Genomic DNA, 22,029 nt, shown 5'->3' with positions numbered 1-22,029 from the left:
CTGCATGGTGGTATTCTGAACCCTCTGTATTTGATACAAATGTTTGAGATACTATGAAAGGGGAACTTTATTTTCCATCTGGGCTGCTGACCATATTTAAACAACAAAAAACATGTTTCCTTTGATTCTTATTTTTCCTTGCTCCTGCTGGTTTTGAAGATAAAAGCAGCACCATGTGTAACCAATGAGCAGTAAACACATGGAGGCGGCTCTACACAAGCTGGAGTTGGTTTTCAGATGGTCACTGGCAGAGCAGAGACAGGTTGAGACCAGGAGGAGACAGAAATAGAGCGTGAGTCACTCTAAACAAACACGCTTTATTAACTGGAGAAGGATGGGTTACTCATGAAATCCTGGAGGAGGGGATGAACAAAGGAATGGAGATTCATTGACATAGTGCTGATTATAGACTTCTTATTGCTTTGTGTATGCCGTAGTATGTAGAACACATATTACCAGACTTACATTAGTAATCTAGACTAAGATTCCTCTCTGTAAGGGGAATATCGTTGCATGAGATCTGGACGTGACTAACTTTTCCTCTCTGCTTGAAAAACATTATCCGGGACATTCCAGGTCATTCACTCTTAAGAGGTGCTCTGACCCTGACTTGTTTTTGGCGTAAATGTGCCAACGCCTGCTTGTTAAGGTCATGACAGCTCGTGACAGATCTTTCACTATCTTAACCTGCAGCCATCATCTCCTTCCTCAGCCCGAATTCCTTCACTCTGCACGCGTCCATGTTTGCTCCTCTGGGTATTACCTGGACTAATTTGAAGCAGGCTGAAGATGTTGGTGAAAATAATGGGATTACATGGAGGTTGGAGTGTGAAACCTTGACAAGTACTGTAGCTGCTTCTTAAATCATTCATTTGGGGGTGTCCCTTTTATGCACACTTTACATGCTTTGGCGCTTGGGGTGCATGTTCATGTACCTAGTGTCAGAGCCAGAGTGTGTGCCATTTCTCCAACAATCAAAAGTGCAGCACACTTGATTTGCACTTAATCCTTGCTCACATTAAGACCACAGCTAAGCCAGAGTATAAATCGCACAATGCATCACGCTGGTGAAGTTCATTCCTACCAAATTATGATCACATTGATGAAACGTGACCCCTCCACACTAATCCTGTCACGCCTTTGGGGAAATAACTTCAGAGGAGGATCCAGCTGTGTGCAGGGGTGTGTCCAGATGGGCAGCACTGGCCCCCTTGATTAGCCACCCGAAAATCCTATCTAAAAGCCTAAAATAGAGACTAATGCACACGAACAACAATAAAATATGTGTAATTGAAATAAGTTAAATCATCAGAAGAAGAAGAAGAGGAAGAAGAAGAAGAAGAAGAAGAAGAAGAAGAAGAAGAAGAAGAGGAAGAAGAAGAAGAAGAAGAAGAAGAAGAAGAACAAGGAGAAGAAGAAGAAGAAGAAGAAGAAGAAGAAGAAGAAGAAGAAGAAGAAGAAGAAGAAGAAGAAGAAGAAGAAGAAGAAGAAGAAGAAGAAGAAGAAGAAGAAGAAGAAGAAGAAGAAGAAGAAGAAGAAGAAGAAGAAGAAGAAGAAGAAGAAGAAAGGTACTTTATTGATCCCCAGGGGGAGAAATGCAATTTTTTCACTCATGCTATTTTTGGACATGCTACACATACAGTTTTTTGGTATATACATACAAATGCACACACATGCAGTGAACATTCTTAGGGAGAGATGTCAGAGTGAGGATACTGCCGTCAACCAGCGCACCAAGAGCAGTTGAGGTTTGGTACCTTGCTCAGGGGCACCTCGGCAGTGCCCAGGCAAGTGAACCAGCACCTCTCCAGCCACCAGTTCACTTGCCAAACTGCGTCCATACTGGGACTCGAATCGGCGACCCTTCGGTTCCCAAGCCAAGTCCCTATATACTGAGCTAATGCTGCCCCCAAAATATTCTTAATATTAAGAATATAGATGGTTAAAATAAATCATTTAAAAAAGTGTGAGGATAAGAGTTGAAAATAAAATGAAAGCTAAAAATATCAATAAAACTGAGTAGATGAATAAAAAATGATATATATATGTAAATGAATACATGAATTAAAATAACAAACCGTTACAATTAATAAAATAATAAAAAACATTCAAATCAATATAATAGTTAAAAGTAAGTAGTAAAATTGTTAAACCCAACATAAAAGCCAGACTGAATAAATATGTTTTTTCATTTAAAAGTCTCAATATCCTAATCTTTGATTGGCTATTTGTCTCAGCAAAGGTGGGACTTATGTTAAAGTGAACTATTTGAGATGGGTTAATAAGCTAGCCGTAGCTTCCTGTGTTCCTTTAATACATTTGTCAAGTTTCAACCAGTCAGCAGCTGGGATGTAGAACATCGTTGGGCCTTCCCTATTTTACTCCAAACTGAACCATATTCTAAAATTGAACATCGAGCTCTTTTAAAGAAGACCGAGGTCCATGAGTCCACAGGGGCATTCCAGTTCATCTCAGTTCTAAAAGAAGAAACTGAAGAACAAATAAAACCTCCCTGGAATCACTTCCTTGATTCTCCTGTGTTCTGTCCTACATCCTGAGCTGACCACATGGACCACATGCTGACCACACACAGAGCAACCGCGGGTCAGGACAAAGGGGCAATCTGGTCCTACAAACCCCAAAAACACTGAGGGACCGCTGATTCAGAAGATTAAGAATGAAGGTTCAGTTTGACCACTTGCTATGAACCCTGCTCACCCTCCTCAAGTTCAGGGGGGAGGAAAGATCCAGAGTCTGCATCCCCACATGTGAAGAGAGCTGACACAGGGATGCAGGAAAAAGACCAGATGGGAGGAAATGTTTCCTGAAGAGGTTGAAGGAAGGGTGAGGAGCTGAGAAGGTGTATTTATTTCCTGCCCGATAAAAGCGTAAAGGGGATTTCTGAGTCTCAAAGCGAGTGAGCTCATTGTCTGCTGAGTGTTGCTTGAATAAATGTGTCATCTTTTATCCACATGGCTGAGAGCGAGAGAAGAAAGAGAGCATTACTGTTAACTTCATTGGAAGTGTCCGTGGAGCGACGTCTTCTGGGACGGTTCTGGCCGCGGCGAATTGAATTTGTTGACAGTACTTTGTTTGCTTGAGGCTTAAGAGGAACCTTGTTATGAGGACGGTCCAGAGAGGACGAGTTCACTTAAGTCTCTGTGTGGGTGGACTGTGCTGGGGGCTCCCTGCTGAAATATAACTATAAACAACGCCTCGGTTTTCTGATCAACAGAGTTAAATCCTAGATTATATCAGAGCTGAAACATACACGGAGAGTGTGACCTCTAGAGGGTAACAGGAGCTCCATTATAACCTTAATATAAACATTTATAAACAGAAAAAAATAAAAGTTACTTATATATTTTTTCTTACAGATTAGATGCATATAAATGTGTTGCTTGATTATTTTTTATTTATGAACATGTCCTTTTTTGAAAATTGTATTATTACTATTATTTCCCTATTGTTTTGACTCTATCTGAAATTGAATTTATACTATTTTAATTTTCTAATTTTAATATGATAAAACAAACTTTATATTTCCACATCTTTTAAATACTTTCTAATAACAATAATAATAATAATAATAATAATAATAATAATAATAATTATTATTATTATTATTATTATTATTATTATTATTATTATTATTATTTAAATTTAAATTTAAATTTAAATTTAAAATTTAATTAATTTGTTTTAATTTATAATGCAAATGTCAAATGACAGGCTACAAAGTGCTTTACAAAAGCAGTTCATAAAATCCCAAAAGGCAAGATAAAGAAAGGAAACCTATTTTAAAAGACATAAAATACCTTTAAAAGAATTCTATTGGAATACATTTATTTTAAATTATAATAAAGTTTAGGTAAAAACAGGAAAGGCTTTGCAATTAAAGTGTGTTTTAAGAAGGGATTTAAAAGAGACCACTGACTGTGTCAGACCCCTCACTCCTTAACAGAGACCTATAATGCTGATCTGTACGTTAATACAAACATTTGATGATAGCATGTTGGATGTCCAGATTTTACCTCACCAGCTTGATTTTCAGACTAATTGTCATTTGGCTATCCTTGGTACTGGTTTGATGCAGCCACAACAAAAACAAGCCTGACATGTTTTTCTGAATAACAAGTTAATGTAGTTTTACTCTCTGCTGTTTGCTTACAAACTAGCAACAAGAGAAAACAAGGTAACTGCAAACCTCAGGTTGCAAAGCAAAGGTTAAACCACAACATGTCTCATCAGTGTGTGGAGTCTGGGAGTCTGGGTGTCTGGGTGTAGGAAAAAAAACACCACAACGTAAACAGAAATTATGGAGAGAATGCTCGGGAAAATACGGTAAAAGGGACCAAAATAATATTTAAGAAGGGACTTAAGGTGGCCGCATGGTGCACATTGCAAAGGAGACAAAAAAAAGCCCTTTATGCTGCTTTCTGAGGAAGTGGTCATGGATTTTTGTCTGCTGCCTCTGTCTACAGTCCATACTTAGAAAACTGCATGTATGATGAGTCAGTTAACATCAAGAGTCGGGGAATAACAAGATCCTGAAGGGGGAGTGCAAAAACTCTGATAATGAGGATTTAATCTGGATCATGTTTCTTCAGTAGCCTTTGTTAGGTGAGCATGTGTTTCCCCTTTCTTACTTCAGCAATCATACGATTGGTGTCACCCAGGAAGAGCAGGTTCAGAGCCTCCTCCTCATTGGCTGTCAGCTGCAGGGTCAGGTTCTTGAGATGGATGTTCTGCTCTGGATCCTCCATGATCACCACTTTTCTGAGCGGAGAAGAAACTATTGTTAAAAGAAGAAGAACAACTAATCCAGCGCTGAAGTAATCATGCAAAACTTATGTCATCCATTTCCCTCCCATCACGTTCGCCTCGCTCCACTCCAAATCCAAACAAACCACATCTGCAGCTCAGCGTAGGCTGCGACCCTGTGACATGTGCTTTATCTATCAGGGGGTTCATAACAAGATAACAGACAGGCCTGGCTTTAAAAACAAACGGGTGATTGGTTCTTGCCCACATGAAACGCTCTGAAACGCCGCCTGCAGAGACAGATGGGCCTAAAATGACTCCTCTGATCCTACTGTATCATTTTCATCATGCCAACAGGGCTGTGACAGCGCAGCTACTGCCTGAGAGCTGTCAAAGAGGGAGGAGTAACTGAGGAACACATGTAGGTGATTATGTTAACATGTGTAGGTCATTTGTTGAATGAAACAGTGTTAATCTCAAAGTGATTAAAGGCTTGTTCACTTGCAGGATTGTTTCCCCAATCAGCGTCACCAATACTAGATAGGATCTGATTATTCTGAGTTTACACAAGTATAAAAAATGACATGCAAGAGGGAGGATGATGAATAACTTCAGAGGAGATATGTCAATGAGATTGGAACATTTCAGCTCACTCTGCTTTTATTACAGATGCAAAGTTTATAAAACAGACTACTGTTGGATTTTAAACGTCTAAACCTAATATTGTTGCACATGCGCCAACCGTGCATGCAGTCTGTTACAGTTGCTCCTCTTCGTTCATTCTTCTTTCTGATTTTTCTTCTCTTTCTTCATCATACTTTGTTGGATTTTTCTCTGGCAGTTTGTTGAAGTTGCGACCTCTTTTGGCCTTTCGTTCGTGAGAGTTGTGGACTGTTTTTCACGGTGAAATCCCCAACTTTAACTTTTACTCGCATTACTGTTGCCGCTTTGTTTTTGTTTTTACCAATGCTCAGCTAGTTGAGCCAAACCGCTGGATATTCCTGCAGAACTCTGGAGATTTAGGACGCATAGAGGCAGAGGAGGCATAGAGCTGGTACAAGAAGATGGAGGTTTATGGAGAGGAGATAGAAGCTGTGTCTCTCCTTTCTCATCATGGGCTACGTGAGATCTCTGGCTGATAAGATGGACGAGCTAACAGGACTAGCCAGGAGTCAGAAGGAGTTTCAGGAATGCAGCATGGTGTGCTTCACGGAAACGCGGCTGCATCAGGATATTCCCGAACTTAACGTCTCCTTTGACGGCTTCCAGACTGTCCGGCAGACCGGGATAGCACCGAGAGCACTGAGGGCCTCCGACCATATTATCTGCACAGGGAGATCTCACATGTCACACTGGTAGCTGTTTACATCCACGCTCTGCCAACCTGACTACGGCGTCCAACGTTCTCTTCGCTGCCATAGCCAGACTCCAGACAGACCAGCAGAGTGCCCTCTTCCTGATCACCAGGGACTTCAACCATGTATTTATTTTCTACAGAGCTTATTATTGTATTTGTATAAATCATTGTGTATAGAGCAACTGTAATGAGTATTTCTGATTCTGATTGTCGCTCTAGCGCCACCATCAGGAGTTTTAACATACAATCTTATTTGATTTGATTTGGGATGAGACTGGACCTTTAACCAAAGTTTAGTTTACCATATAAGGAAGGGAAGTAAACTACTTGGGAGGAAATATAGTAAGACTAATAATCCTACAATGACTAATTCTTTCCAATAATTACAATATTAGCTAAAACAACAAGAACACGCTCTTCTGCTGCTGCTGCTGCTGTTCCCCAAACAAGCATGTCAGAGAGGAGAGCAGCAGCGAGCAGGGAAAGACAGAAGCAGACTAACGGTTAAAGAAATCTGTCATTGCCACAGCTTCTCCTTGAATCAGCAAGTGTGGCTGCAGCATGGTTAACAACGGGCACTGTCTATTTCCAGAAGTCTGTGATTTGTGGGTATTGAAACCCTGAGCTGGAACCTCTGCGATGAGAGAAGAACTTAAATGTCGCGCCTGAAGTGCAACCGCTACTTTGAAATGAATAAGTATCCAGCATGACAAAAAAATGCAAAAAAGTCAGAGTCAGATCATGCACAGAAAAAAACAAACATCCAGACCAGCTAGATTTATGACTAAAAGGAGAGTTGGATGGAAAAAAGAAAAAATGATAAAGACAGGGGAAGCAGAGAGGAGAGTGACCAAGAGTGAGAGAGATAAACGATGAAACCGAGACAAATAAAGAAATTCCCTCAGAGCAGCTGCAGCTCTTTCTTCACATGACCCTCATGCACTCCACTGAAGTGGCAGAGTCCGCCACCAGGCTGACCACATCCATTGCTGTTCCACAGTCTCATTATGTCAGCTGGCAGTTTGTAGTGAGGTGGTAAATACTGGAGTCTCCATATTTCACCACACACTGACACCGGGCCAGGCTGAGAAATGACTGTTCAAGAATAAAGCTCGGCTGACCCAGCATCTGTATTTTCAGCTCTAAAATAAGTCTCACTATTGCTTTTTAGTGCATGTTTTAAAGGTAAAATAAAAATGCTTCTAAGTCGACCATTTAAAATGAAGCTTGTGTGCAAAGAAAACATAAAACACTAACGGTAGGTCCTCCAGTCGAGACGCTTCATGTCGGGAATCTAAAAGGTCGTATCCCATTTCGTTGTAGATCTCCAGGTAGGAGATGTGTGTGGTGTAAATCATGCTGCTGTCCTGTGGAGGGAAAGATAATGCTTATATATGAAATTGTAATGAAGACATGATGTTTTTTGATTGTGAATGCTAAAATAAGACACTCACCTGGCTAAAGCACTCAAACAGGTAGGAAAGAGTTCGAGGAATGATGCCTCGATCTCTGTAGTGCTCGGCTCCTCCTGTGATGGTGAAGGTCTTTCCACTCCCCGTCTGCCCATAGGCGAATATGGTGCCATTATAGCCGGCCAATACACTGCACAGACACACACAAAAACATGAGTCAGGAAGGCCTGTTGTATACATGCAGGAGTAACAGCAGGGCAGGCTGTGAACTTATACGTCTCAAAGCATCCCTGCAGGATTCTTTATTGACAAGGGTTTAACCAGGAGGGACTTCAAGATGCCACTGCCACCTTGTTTCTCGGGGCTTGGCACATGAAGAAAAACCCAGAGCATGGGAAGACCTGAGTATTTATACCTGAGGAACTCCCTCTAAAGTATGTTTGACACCCTTTGTCTGCTGCAGATATCTGCACCAGGACAGGGTTTTGTATCCAGGCAGGAGGTTTAAGAGGAATCTTGGTGAGAAAGCAGGAGGTGGGGCATCTCAAGCAGTTGAACACAAAAGAAACCAAACCCACCATTACAGACTGTTTCACTTTTCATCATAGATCTGCATAACTAATCAAGTTTTAATCAGGACCACGATTGTACGCCTTCCAACAATCGAAGAAACATGACTGACGGCATTTATCTACACTTAAAAAGCGTGCTCCACTTGCAAAAGAAGGTGTGGTTGCATTGTCCGAGATGAGTTTAATTTGGCTAGACTGACACACTGGGATCCTATCTCACCCCCTTTCCCCCCCAACCCCCTCATCACTTACGTTAACTCTACCTGTCCCATTGAAAGTTACTAACCATAGACCTTTCTGGAATCCCTGAGCTCCCTTGTCTCGTAGGCTTCCTCCTGCTATGGACGTTCCAGACCCCATCTGATATGGACGTGCTGGACTCCAGCATCATCAGCTACTACTACTCGTCTCATCACTATCAGCGCTCCCTCTCTCTCTTTTTCTCCTCTATCCCTCTTTGCAGACCCAACTCAGTCGAGGCAGATGTGTGTCTAACATGAGTCTGATTCTGCTCGAGGTTTCTGCCTGTGAGGTGCAATGCTCATGGTGGATTAAGGTAGGGTAAGACTGAGTCTTATCCTGTCTTGGTGTTGGGTCTCTGTTCATAGTTTGACATAGAGTGGTCTAGACCTGCTCTGTTTGTAAAAGAGTCTTGAGATAACGTTTGTTGTGATTTGGTGCTATACAAATAAAGATTGATTGATTGATTGAGGTGGCAAACACAGCATATTTAACACGTGCAGTGAAGCTTTTGGAACAGCATTGACTTGTCGGGTTCATCATGCATGATGTTAATTTTGCTCCACGAGAACATGAAAGGAGATGACAGCATACATAATAACAGTTTATGACCACTGCTGGGCTCTTTTTAAAGACAGCTAAATTTATGCAACCAGACAACAAGAAAGCCTTCAGATAATTGATCGTTAACACTGGAAAGTCAAGATTTTTTTTTCCCTTTTGTTGGTCGACAAGCAACCACACTGATCATCCCATTACGGCCTCTAATGACGTCAATGTTTCAATGTGAAGGAGTCAAAGAGACTTAAAGTGTCTCTCAGCCACCGAACGTCTGAGCAAATCGAATGTGACACTTTTAATCCACAGGAAAAGACGGCAGTGAATGGAGAGCTGCTATGGCGACAGACGTCTCAGAGTATGAGTGACGGTAAAAGGACCAAACCCACTCGAGCAGGCAGAGCCCCGAAAATTTGGCTTGGCACTGAGCTGGTCCTTCTGCACGTGCACACAGACCATGGAAACCGACTGTATCTAGTTCTGTTTGAATGAAACAAACACGCAGTATGATGGTATTCATACGAGGGAGGATAAATTGGCGTGTAAAAACTGCTGAAAGAAAACCAGAATGAAATTGTAAAATGGCAGAGGGGCCTCCGACACATGAGCTCGCATCAAAGGTGAGGATAAACTCTTTCCTCTCCGACCTGCCAATTGCAACAAAAATGATATCTTGATGGTATATTTTTCAAGATGAATAATAAACAAACTTAAGCCTCTCACTTATATTTTAATGGAATTGCCAACCCAGTATTTGAGCAGTGTGTGGGTTCCTTCCAAGAGTGCTGTACGATCCCACACCCTGCATGAGGAGGCGAAAGGAAAAAAACTGTACGTCAGTTTATATAAAACACAGCGTCCACTCAAGAAAAAACAGCATGATTAGTCTGACTTGGACGGCCATTGGCAAGCGTTTAATCCAGGGTGAGTCACGCCGTTGATGGACATCAGGCACATTTGAGACAGAGCCTGTGCTTAGTCAAATGTTGGTGCTAATGATGCGGCTTTGGCCTTGCTACTGAGGCTTTGGCGTTTCCCAATGCTTGTTCCTGTTTACACCTCAGCTTTCCTGGAGATTGGCGACTTATCATCTCAAAGATCCTTGATATTTCAATACTTCTTATAAAGAGCAGTATGTCCAAACGTTTTGTGGTAATATGGGTTTATTGTAAAACTGAACAGACCCCCTTTCTTCTCCGAACTTCGTCTGCAGGTTTCACAGACTTGTTAAATGGGATTACAATCCAGATAGAGGGGTTGTCTTGCCAGCCCAGCATCATTACATTGGCTCTTCCTCTTCTGGAGCTGTTAATACTGGTTTGTTTTTAAACTACTGTGCTGAGGTTAAAATGATTGGTTTTGGTTACACCGCAGCAAAGACCGAGACTAGTGTGCAAGTAAACGAGTTAAGGCTTTTTGGCGAAAGATGAAGTGCGCGGAGAACGAATGAGCACCAACCAAAATAACCAGCTGACAGTTATTGCTGGTTCTGAGGAGAGCCGTCTACATCTGCAAAATTGAGTTTTAGTGCAGTGACGGCAAAGCTGCTGCAACTCAAAGTGACTCCCCGTGTAAACTGAATAAATGTTTTTTGACTGAAGGGACTTTTGGAAAAAACAATCCGTCAGAACACATTTGATTCTGTTTTTGATATCCTGGACGAGACAAGCGTCTGTAATTGGGACAATGACAGTTGGATTCACTGAATCAACACGTGAGAGGAGATAAGCGCGAGTAGCAAAGACATTTCAAAACGGCTTTAAAATCCTTTTTAACTCAAAAAGCCGTGGCAGAGATGGGCCGGTGTTTTGGTTTAAACAGCGACCCTGTTAACTGGAGACTTTCAGCCTGGTGCATCCCTCATAAACGTCTTTAGACGATCATTAAATATCTGATGAGGATATTTTGAAATCTTAATAAAAACTAAACTAGTTTGCATTCCCAGGAACTCCCTCTGTGTTTCAACAGCTGTGTAAACTCCACAAACACTGACACGTTAAGCTGAAGGTCTCCAGTTTACAGGTCACTTTTAAAACCGTAACTGTAACTGAGAGAAGACTACTGCTACAAGTTGCTAAATCAAGTGAATCACAGCTTCTTCTTTTGAAAAGTACACACACACACAAAGTAGATAGAACAAATAAAAACTAATGAAAGAAAGAGAAATCAGGTGAATCACAGATGTGTGTGATGTTATTGGGGATAGCAGGCGGAATAAAAACACTGCGGTTAATCTACCAATCAGACACGTTCAGCATTGCAGGCACTGCAGCTCAGGGACCTTTGAGAAGTACTTCCCCCCTAGCAGGGGCTTTCTAGGGGGGAGATTATCTACTCCTGAACTAAAGTTAGACCCTGGGTCCACTGGTCGAAACGCATGTAGTTCAGGGGTAAAGTTCCTCTGGTCGAAAAACGCCTTAAAGGTGATAAATAACTTAGTTTAAGTCAGTATCAGCTAAAGTGTCTGTAGTGTATCTTTTAATGTTTTTTGTTCAAAAGATGTAGGGCCTTGGTCTCGCCCTATTCCTGTGATTTTGCTCAAAGGCAACAGATTCCAATTAACGCTGGAGAAAATGTTGAAAGGACTCCTTTGTGAGACCAGACTTTGGACACAGCTTTGACTTTTCATGTGTTTTGGACACAACACAAAGAAGTTACAAGGGTGACATATTGGTCATGGCTAGACAGGGTTGGCTGGGGTCCTCGAGGCTGCAGAGGTTGTAGTCATATCAAAGACGAAAAGATGCCAAGTTCAAATTAATCCAGTACGACAAAGCCTGGTTGTGACAGAAGTTCTGAACCTGATGTTTAACATCTGCCACAACAAAGTGAGAACTGTTAAAGGTTTGCTGGGGAGAGCAACTTAATACCAGAGTCAGTGAACTTGCGTGAGTCAGGTCAAACACATCCAAGGCAAGCCTTTAGTCAGCCAATTCAGACGTCTCGTTATGATGTTTAAACGTCTTCTTATGGCAGAGATAATGAAGAGCACTTGTGGAACTCCACAAATAGACTCTTTTGTGACTAAGGAGACTGGTGGTCGGGGATTTAGAAGACAGCAGGGGTAAATTGAGCCAGGATAACAACAACAACAACACAGGCGATGTTTGATCACAGGAAATTCCAAGTTAATTCCCCCTCCTCATGGTTGTTTTCTTTTTTGGAAGCGAGACATGGTTTAGACTGAGTCCAAGGAAGAGGTGATGCTGACACAGACACCTAGAGAGGGTCCATTTGTTGAAATGAAGAGAAGAATGTGTTTACAGGTCACTCGGAGGGGAGACGGGGCCTTATTTGGTCATTGAGGCTTGGAGGTAGGAGATGGTATATGAAAGAGACATGACTTTTAAACACAAATATGAAGACGGTGTATTTTTACCACAATGTTTGAATCATAAAGTGGCTAAAAATCCTCTACATCTGACTACATCCACAATTTTTCAACCTCAGTGTCACAGCAGAGATGCTCGGGATGAGTTTTCAGTACAAACAAACCCCTCTCTCTGCTGGACCCAAAAGACACCACCATGGAGCCCTTCTGCTTCCAGGGGCCCATCATAATCCAGCACTGCAGGTCGTCAGCTTCCTCATCAGGAGGAACAGCAGCGACTTACTCCCTAAAGCAGCTGAGGAATTTCAGGCGGTAAAGTCAGTGATGCTGTCAGTCTCTGGTACTCGGCCTCCACCGCCAAAGGCAAACGCAGGCTGCAGCGTATCATCCGCTCTGAAGAGAAGGTTATTGGATGCAATCTTCCATCTCCTCATGACCTTTACATCTCAAATATCCTGAAGTGTGCAGGTAAGATCCTGGCCCCCACCATCCCTAACATAAACTCAATGACACTCGAGGGGCCCCTGACCTCTCGCCCTCCCTTCCCCCCTGACCAGACTCCCATACAGCCTCACAGTCACTTCGTATTACAGTCACACTGTATGACTCTTATGCATCACATTACTGAATATCTTCTCACCACCCTGAGCAATCTCAAGGCAGGTTAGCTTAGCACGCTCCGAGGGAAATATCCTAAAAAGATTCCTTGTATTTGTCTCCAATGTGGACGTCAGCCAGATATTCAATAAAGTTTTGAATAAAGCAGCTGCAACATAAACAATCCGAACTGTAACCTTAACTTTTACTCAAGCTGTGGTGACATTTGCATCAGCTGACTGTGATTTAGTCTGTTATATGGATAAACATGCGTACAATCTTGTATCAGACGTTAAAATGGTTTGATATTGGCGATTTCAGTGATTAGAATATTTAACTTTTGATTTTTACACAGCTCAGGTGCTCCCCTATTATGCATGCATACATCTCAAATAAGTGAGTAGTTACAGTGCACAGTGTAAGTCTGTGTTGTGGCATAAAAAAATGTTCTCACACTCACAGATGGCACAGTGGGCCATCTCGCCTGCCAGCTCCGTCCACTTAGTGGTTGAAGGACGTACAGCACGCCAAAAATCACAGACACTCTCCATTTCCATCCTAAAGAAAACTTAGCTTTACGGACTTCCTGTCAACACGGGTCGGCTGAAGTGTGTGTGGCCTGAACCCGTCATGGAGTTGGGCACAGGTAGACGGGAATAACTTCTGAATGTATGACTCAGAAATGAGACCGTTGTAGCTTCAAGGGTTCACAGAGTTTTATAGAAGTACCATACATTTAAAGTTATAGGACTGTGCCAACCTCACGATGTGTGAACTGTAATCTGATGTTCAATAGTTTCACCTTTACCTGGATGGTGCATGTTTCTTAAAACACCAGCTTTTCACCAGAAATTAAAATATTTCCACCCAATTACTGTATTTTATTTCAGTCCACTGATAGAGAGAACAACATACAAACAGGTTACAGAGCCTTTCTGTGGTTGATTCAATTGGATAGTATTTAATTGCTTTTGTGCTTTAATCATCACTGAGTATGCTGCATGACTGTAAAGTTTTGATTTTGCAGGTTTAGTTTAATATGAATAATTCTGGTCTATGTTGTTGCCCTGTTACCTTCTGACACAGCTATCATCTTAAAGTCCTGTTGTAGTCGACATGAATCACATACATGTGGCTGTTTGCAGCTTACATCCATAATCGATGAGTAGTTCTGATCTAAACAATCTTTGAACGGTTGGGAGTCCATATATGGCGTTTTATTTTGAAACTGGCGGATGTTGCATGCGATCCTCGTGCCTGACTTCCTGTCCAGGTCGTTCTTTTCTGTGCAGATTGACGCGTGCTGGGCGCTGGCTCCATCGAAAAATAGACTTGAAGCATGCCTCTGGCTGAGCAGAGTGGGGTCACGCTCCCGAGACAGCGCTGAGACACGCTGTGTGAGCATTATTGGCAAAGTGCGTGGTGCAGCTGTTACGCGACGCTGCGCATCCTGTGTAATTTGGGGGTTAGAAAAACAGATTTTAATGAAAAACTGCAATATTTTTTGTTTTCACAAGATGTTAGCGTGAGGTGTATTTGTTTGAAAAAGAGGAGACATCTGCAGATAATTCTGCCCCCGATAAAAATATGAACCAGGATTATTTTGAGACTGTTAAGTTTGATGGTCTGCATGCTAGTGCTCCTGAATTACTTTGTTAATAAAGTCGAAGATTAAAAAAAACTTTGAAATTAGCTGGTTTGCTTGATGCTTGTTCGCCTTACATAAATTGTCATAATGACCTTGTGTGAATGCAAACATTCATTTCTTCCTCATTTGAAAGAATAATATAGGAGAGGAGATGTTACCTGTCTGCAACTGGTTTGGCAATTTTTTCAAAAACATCTTCTTGTTTGGCTGCTTGATCAAACAACTTCTGGAACCTAAAGAAAAGTAAAAAGAACACAGACAGAACTGTGAGGACAGAACAGAGCTATTAAATGCCGTCTAACAACCAGTAAAACTGTCAAGTTGCTGTTTTATCTCAAACATCTGAGGCCCAGCACAGTCCCGCACAGCAGTACTGAATAAACCAGAAAGCAGTCCATATAATTGCCTGAGTGGATCAGGAGCAGTTTAGTCATTCTGTTTTCTAAAACAGTCTAAAGCCACCATGTTTTATTCCACAGAAAGATGAGAGCGATGCGAGAGGAATCCGCCCAGGCAGATTGTTAAAAGTGGAAGTTTTATTTCTATAAGGGCACAAGGGAACCTCCACGGGCTATTTTTGGGGGCTCTGTGGTTTTTCGAAGGCCCTCGGTGTCCACTGCTGTCTGAGTCTCTAACTGTGAATTTAGGGCTTGGAAGCGTGGCATGTGCCCTGCCCAGAGGGTATATAAGGCTGCAGCTTTCACCACCAGCCTTCAACAGATGTTCTGGCTCTGCAGCGACACAACTGCTCCATGAATTATTCATGGGAAAAAGTTCTTATGCAACCTTGAAGGCCTAAAACTATGGTGGGCAACACACCTCTGCCTTTACTGTATGCTATCTTTATTCATTCTAACTCCACTGTTACAACACTCTCAACATTTCCCATTTTTGTATCCATTTAGGCCTGTTACTAATTATCCTGACATTATTTAGACCCACATTAGACACTTTATTTAGACTTTATGTGTAATTATGTTTATTTGTCTAACGTCTGTTTCTATAAACAGTTGCATATACATGATTTCTGTCATTAAATGTCCTGGCTCAGGTTAAACCCTTTGCAAAACATGAACAAGTACACACAGAGAGTGACCGCCATGGACCTTTTTTAAATCTAGTTTGACAGTCAGTCATAACTGAAAACAACATAAATAAAGGAATAAAAATAAATCCTGTTTGGGGAAGTTTCTTGGCTCATCTCAGCTCCTCTCAGTTCTCTCTTTGGAGGACAGCTCTGCTTTTGTCTACTGAAATAAAACCTCTGAGAAGCAGTGTTTTTTTAGAGGTGTTCTCAGATTAAAGGAGGTCTGACTAAAGCCCTGAGAAGAGAAAGTCCTGCACACTGCATTTGCTCAGCTTTACCATTTTTTACAACCCCTCTCCCCCAGTGTCCTGCTCTATTCACTGTCCTATCCTTTGTAAAGACATAAAAGCCACAAAAACAAAAATAAATCATAATATTTTTATTCTAGTGGGTCTAAAAAGCTGGTCTCATGTTGTGTCTCAGCTGTAGCGCAGATATCCACCACTCGTCAGGGCTGTAGCTAGATACTGGAGAATGCTATATTGCTATAATAAAAACAAGCACAGGTGACAGATGTCATCTCATAGCATGGTTCAGCGTTTTGATAGTAAATGGAGATAAAGTTGTATGTAACAACTCCACCAGAGTAATGAGGAAGCAGAACAGGCATGTGGATGTTAACCTGCAAGGAGGACTGAAGACTGGAGTGCATTCTGGGTGTTTTCTTACCTTTAGACTCGGCCTGATCCTTTAGAACCACTTTGAAATGAGCATCTCTGATCTTTGTCAAGTGTACTCTCAAACAACTCTTGATTTTTGGACAGAAAAGTCCTTAATTCAGTGTTTTTTACCAATTTAGGAGGATCACTGATGGCTGTAACGTAGCTCTACCTGACATTAAACTGTCAACTTGTATTAAACCGTTTCTAGTTTGATGCATTAGCAAGATTATTCCTGAAAACTCCCAGGTGAATAAAGCCTTTCAGTTGTAATTGAATTATTTGTCGTCCTATAGCATGATAAATAACCCATGTATCATGTTAGTGCATCTTGTTGTGTAAGCCATTGTTTCAGACAAAGGGAGAATAATTGATTTACAGTAAAACAAGTTGATTTTTATGCTGGGCTCATAAATAACAGTATTGGATACACAGCACACGGTGCATTGTCACAGCTTTCTGCTGATGCCTAAGGATGCTCTGATACTTGGATCAGTTCTTTATAAAACCTTTCACTTGTGATGAATTTGAAGGTATTAAAAAATGTAGATAACAAAGATAAGACCCCTTAATTTTGAATCACTTGGAGAGTTAAAAAAAAATGGAAAGTTTGGTAGTTGGGAGAAACCTTACCTGAACTTGTAACTCTCCCTCTTGTTGTTTACAAAGCCGTCAGCCAGACCCTTTGGTACCACAAACTCCAGAGACGCACCTGTCTGATCCTCATTGTCCACAGAGTACACCTGAGGGAGCCAGAGACAACAGCAGAGTCAGTGTGAGGCAGGTCGAGGCCTACAGGCTGATACTCGACATCACAGGAGAGAGTATTCAGGGAGTGTTTCACATGTAGACATGTCCACGTCTGGTGTGTGGCTCTATACATGCAGCCTGCAGTAAAAACAGTGACAATACATCATGTTAGCTTTAAAATACATGTTTGCTCACTCGTGGTTTTGGTCCTGCAAGCACTAAAATTGAAAAAAAAAGAACTTTATGAAGCAGAAATCCTGCGGTGAGCACAAGAACCTGAACAGAAATAATCAGTGCACATTGTGGGCAAGCTCTATAAAATCACCTCTGCTCACCAGCAGCCTCGGGGGAGACGAGGAAAACTGCAGAACATTAAACCAATATAGACTGAGCTTTGGCAGGGGAGGACATCTAAAAGAGGGGTTGGCTGGGTCAGTCCACCTCCCCCGCACCTCTTTGTGTTTAAGCTCCAACATATGTTCTGGCATATGTTTCCAATGGACACTGATGTAATTACATGTCTCCAGGGCATGAGGAATAAAAGATAAGACCTAAATGATTGGGTTGTGTTCCCCATCACCCGTCCTGCAGCATCGCCTCCAGAACACCTTTATGTCTGTGGTCCTCACGTAGCTCATGTGCAGAACCTCAAACGGCTCCGAGGAGGGAGCTGTCGACGTGTCAGAGAAGCCATAAAAGGAATTTGATTATTTCTTCCATCAGCTGCTGTGCTCAGAGAACAACCTGCACTCTGGATAACAGGCAGTGCTACAAGATGTGAAGGTAGTAAGCTAATATTTGTACCAATATGTGCAGAGCAAGGGCAATAAAACATCATCATAGGTTTATAGGACAGAAGGATGCAGAGTGTAGAGCGGTAGAGTCCAGGTAAAAGCCAGGTGCTCTTTACAAGTTAACTCTAGAGAAAGGGAAGCAGCAGGGCAATCCAAATACACTCAACAGAGCATTAATCATAAAACTCCAACATCAACCTGCTCAAACCACACTGGGTCCTCTTTCAGCCCAGGACCCCCAAAATATAGGTGCCAAAGTCTTTGTCCTGGTCACTCAAAGTGATTTAATGTGGTTTCATTTATCTGATCTGCAGAAAATAAGCCTACCTATATGAACATGTGTCTGTGTTTCCTGTGCTGTTATGAATTAACCTGCTGCTACTGATGCTTTTGATAATTAACTGTTCACTAACCCTAAACTGAGGAGTCATCTGGCAACCAAGAAAGGCAGAAAACTCATTACATTTTCTATTTTCAAGGTTTTATTTTAAATTTACCAACTATTTTTGTCGATATTTTTTACTATAATGTGTAAAATGTACTATTTTTTAGATAACTTTAAAAAAAAAAAATATTCTGGAAGACATCTCACGACCCCCCAGGGGCCTGCATAAACAATAATTCAACAGAATTCTACTACAGCAATGACTTGTTGGTTTCTGCAATGAGGGAGGAAAATGTGCAAATATGTGTGGGAGCACGAGGCCAAAATTTGAGTGTAAACATTGATCATCATCTTTTACACCTCCATCATCCAGTCTGTCCTGTCTCTCTCCATCACTGTTTGGTTTCCCTCTGCCTCTATGTGACAGGCACAGACTGCAGCGCACAGTCAGGTCTGCAGAGAAGATCATTGGAGTCAGCCTGCCCTCCATCCAGGACTTGTACCGGTCCAGGCACAGGAAGCGGGCCAGTAACATCTCTGCAGACCCCTCACACCCTGGACACTCACTTTTCAAACTCCTCCCCTCCGGTCGGTGTTACAGAGGTCTGTACGCAAAAACATCCAGACACAGGAACAGTTTCTTCCCCTAGGCCGTCACACTGATGAACACTTAACACTGTGTCATAAACCAGCTACCTCATGGACAGAGCCACCTTCATCCTTGCACTATTGCACGTTATCATGTTTGTCTATTGTTTCTTTTTATTGCACTCGTGCCTTTTGTACTTACATATATATATTTTATATATTTTTTATAGTACTTGATTTTTAGTGTCTGTCTATTGATGTTTGTACAGGGAGTACGCAAAAATACCGGAGTCAAATTCTTTGTATTCTTGAGATACATTGTGAATAAAGTTCTTTCTGATTCTGAAGTTTGCAGACGACACCTCCGTCATCGGTCTCATCCAGGACAGAGACGAGTCTGCTTACAGACAGGAGGTGGAACAGCTGGCTCTCTGGTGTAGTCAGAACCATCTGGAGCTGAACCCGCTCAAGACGGTAGAGATGACAGTGGGCTTCAGGAGAAGCCCCCCTCCACTCCCCCCCCTCACCATCCTGAACAGCACTGTGTCTACTGTGGACTCTTTCAGGTTCCTAGGATCCACAATCTCCCGGGACCTGAGGTGGACCTCCCACATAGACACAATCAGAAACAAAGCCCAGCAGAGGATGTACTTCCTGCGTCAGCTCAGGAAGTTCAACCTGCCCCAGGATCAGCTGATCATGTTCTACACCTCCATCATCCAGTCTGTTCTGTTCTGTGCACCTCCATCACTGTCTGGTTTGGATCTGCAACCAAACTAGACAAACACAGACTGCAACGGACTATAAGGACTGCAGAAAAAATCATCGGTGTCGACCTGCCCCCCCATCCAGGACTTGTACCGGTCCCGGGCCAGGAAACAAGCAGGTAGCATCACCGCTGACCCCTCACACCCTGGAAACAAATTCTTCAAACTCCTCCCCTCTGGCAGGCACTACAGATCACTGTGCACCAAAACAACCCGCCATAAGAACAGTTTCTTCCCCCAAGCTGTCACTCTGATGAACACTAAACCATAACAGTGTCATACCTGTTGGATCAATACTCTCTGTAAATATACATGTAGATATACAATGCAACAATTCTCCAAGCAGAATTCCATATTTCTATTTATATTATTATTTAACTACTATTTTTTTAATGTAAAAAACTACCTCTGCTACTCACCACTGCATTTTTATCATATTATTTTAGCCTGTACATTTTAGTCATGCCTATTTGTTGTTCTTTTGTATTTATAGCTGAGGTTATTGTTATTATTATGCCTTGTACAGAGAGAGCACAGTTTACCAAAGTCAAATTCCTTGTGTGTTCAAGCATACCTGGCCAATAAAGCTGATTCTGATTCTGATTCTGACATACCAGTTGTCAGCAAAATGTAAATAAAATGCATGCCTGAGTCACATTATCATCAGTAAAACAACAACACAAAAAATACACCTGCTAGGGAAAGGATAATTAAAGAAAGGACACCTAATTTGTGCTCCACGTGCTGCAAAGGAAGTTCTTCATAATTGGCAATGATTTATTGGACACTTATTGGAAGAGAGCCATCATTCATTAACTTCTTAGTTACACCTGTGTTTATCTCTTGAGTAATATGACAGTGAACACACTTAGCGTTATAAGAATGTAGTGAAACCAGCTTGCTTAATATTTTAACCTCGTTCATTTGATGTCATCATCAGCTGGCATACATAAACATCACAGCTAGTTAGCAAGCAGAAGTTGTTCACTTACCGCCTGAGTTGTCCTTGTTGGTTTAATGCGACCAAATATCTGAATTGTTTGTTTAATCATTTCTTCTAAGTCTACTCTTTAACTTGGTCTTTTAAAACTAGCATAACCAGCTGGTTATCTCGCAGGCTAATGTTAATATCCCTGTTGCTGCACTAACTGTGAAGTTTGTTGTCGTTGGTTTCTAGGCAACACTTCCGCTGACAAAGATCGTCTATGCTCGCGAGGATGATTCATCAGAGTATAAAAACAATCTCTGCATCAATCCCTCTCTTTCACTCTGCTCCCCTAATGCTGGGTACTATGAGTCAGAGCTGGTTTTGTGATGATCATTGTATGTGTAGGAGGGGTAATGTGAGAAACACTGAACACATTGTAAGATGTAAAAATAAAGCTGTTCTATTTTCTCCCTATGTTTATTAATCTCTCCACAGCAAGTGTTTTGTGTGCAGAAAAGGTCACGGCAGGTTCAGTGACTCACACAACAGGCACAGTGACAGCAGTGTATTAAGGACTGTAGGCACTCCCCACATACTAGGCCATTTGGCAGTTACTGACACAAATACGGGCAGCCACTGCAGAAGACCTGACAGGAATTAGAGATTTAGGATGTTTGCAACAATTGTTGTATTAATCTCAGTTAATCAGAGGATATTTGAAGAAGACTAACAATTTATTTAGTTCATAGCATTAAATTATTTCTGTTTTTTACCCACACTAATACAAACTATACATATATTCAATTTAATTTGTATTTGAGAAATCAGACATGCATGAGACTCAACTCAACTTTATTTATATAGCACCTTTCATACATAAAAACATGTAGCCCAAAGTGCTTCAAAGAGTAACAGAGAGTCAAAAAACAACAGTAATGGTAAAATTATAGAAGGCATGATTTAAAAAAAAAGAAATACTTAAAAAATAAAAGAAAATCAACACAGTAAAATTAATAAAATAAGTAAGAGTGGAAAGACAAGTTAAAAATAAGGTAGAGTTAACAAGATCAGATGAACACAAGAAATAAATAAGATAAATAAATACATGTTAAAACTATGGTTTAGATAATAATGATAAAAATAATAAAAATGATAAAAAATTAAAATTAAAGATTAAAGATTAAAATAATAATAATAATAATAATAATAATAATAATAATAATAATAATAATAATAATAATAATAATAATAATAATAATAATAATAATGCAGTCCAGGGCTAAAATAAACTACTCCAAATTAAAAGCTAGATTAAAAAGGTAAGACCTTAACCTCATTCATAATATTGATTAAGAATATATCAAAATATAGCATACATATTTAGTAGATTTCTTATTTTTTAACGGTTAAAAGAAAGGCTTAAATAAAGTAAATCAAACAATATTAAAGATGCCTTTCAAATTCATATATATATATTTCAGTCTGAGATGGTAAGACACAAATTACATTGCAACTAAGCATACATTAAAATGCATTAAAAGTCAGATAGAATTGTGCACAGTATGGGTGATTGGAAATAGGTTATACAACGA

General features: G+C 41.1%; 1 protein-coding gene and 1 long non-coding RNA gene across 3 annotated transcripts in view; both read right to left on the bottom strand.

The window, feature by feature from the left end:
• Positions 1–20,679, bottom strand: part of kif6 (kinesin family member 6) — a 73,641-nt gene extending 52,962 nt beyond the window's left edge. For both annotated transcript variants that reach the window (XM_034675909.1, XM_034675910.1), the window contains exons 1-6: positions 20,502–20,679; positions 16,859–16,968; positions 14,638–14,712; positions 7,576–7,723; positions 7,379–7,488; positions 4,650–4,779 (exon numbers count right to left, since the gene is read on the bottom strand). In XM_034675909.1, the coding sequence (XP_034531800.1) occupies positions 4,650–4,779; positions 7,379–7,488; positions 7,576–7,723; positions 14,638–14,712; positions 16,859–16,968; positions 20,502–20,561 (633 nt within the window). In that variant the 5' untranslated portion in view covers positions 20,562–20,679. The remainder of the gene's footprint in view (positions 1–4,649; positions 4,780–7,378; positions 7,489–7,575; positions 7,724–14,637; positions 14,713–16,858; positions 16,969–20,501) is intronic.
• LOC117806833 lies at positions 15,930–16,319 on the bottom strand. Its single transcript, XR_004629769.1, has 2 exons — positions 16,236–16,319; positions 15,930–16,051 (listed from the first exon to the last, which is right to left on the bottom strand). It is a non-coding gene; the product is annotated as an uncharacterized LOC117806833 (long non-coding RNA).
• Positions 20,680–22,029: the final 1,350 nt, after the last annotated feature.

This window comes from Notolabrus celidotus, chromosome 22 (assembly GCF_009762535.1).
Source record: "Notolabrus celidotus isolate fNotCel1 chromosome 22, fNotCel1.pri, whole genome shotgun sequence".
In the NCBI taxonomy this organism is placed as follows: Eukaryota; Metazoa; Chordata; class Actinopteri; order Labriformes; family Labridae; genus Notolabrus; species Notolabrus celidotus.
The sequence above is the reverse complement of the archived record's forward strand: the minus strand, read 5'-3'. Positions and strand labels throughout refer to the sequence as shown.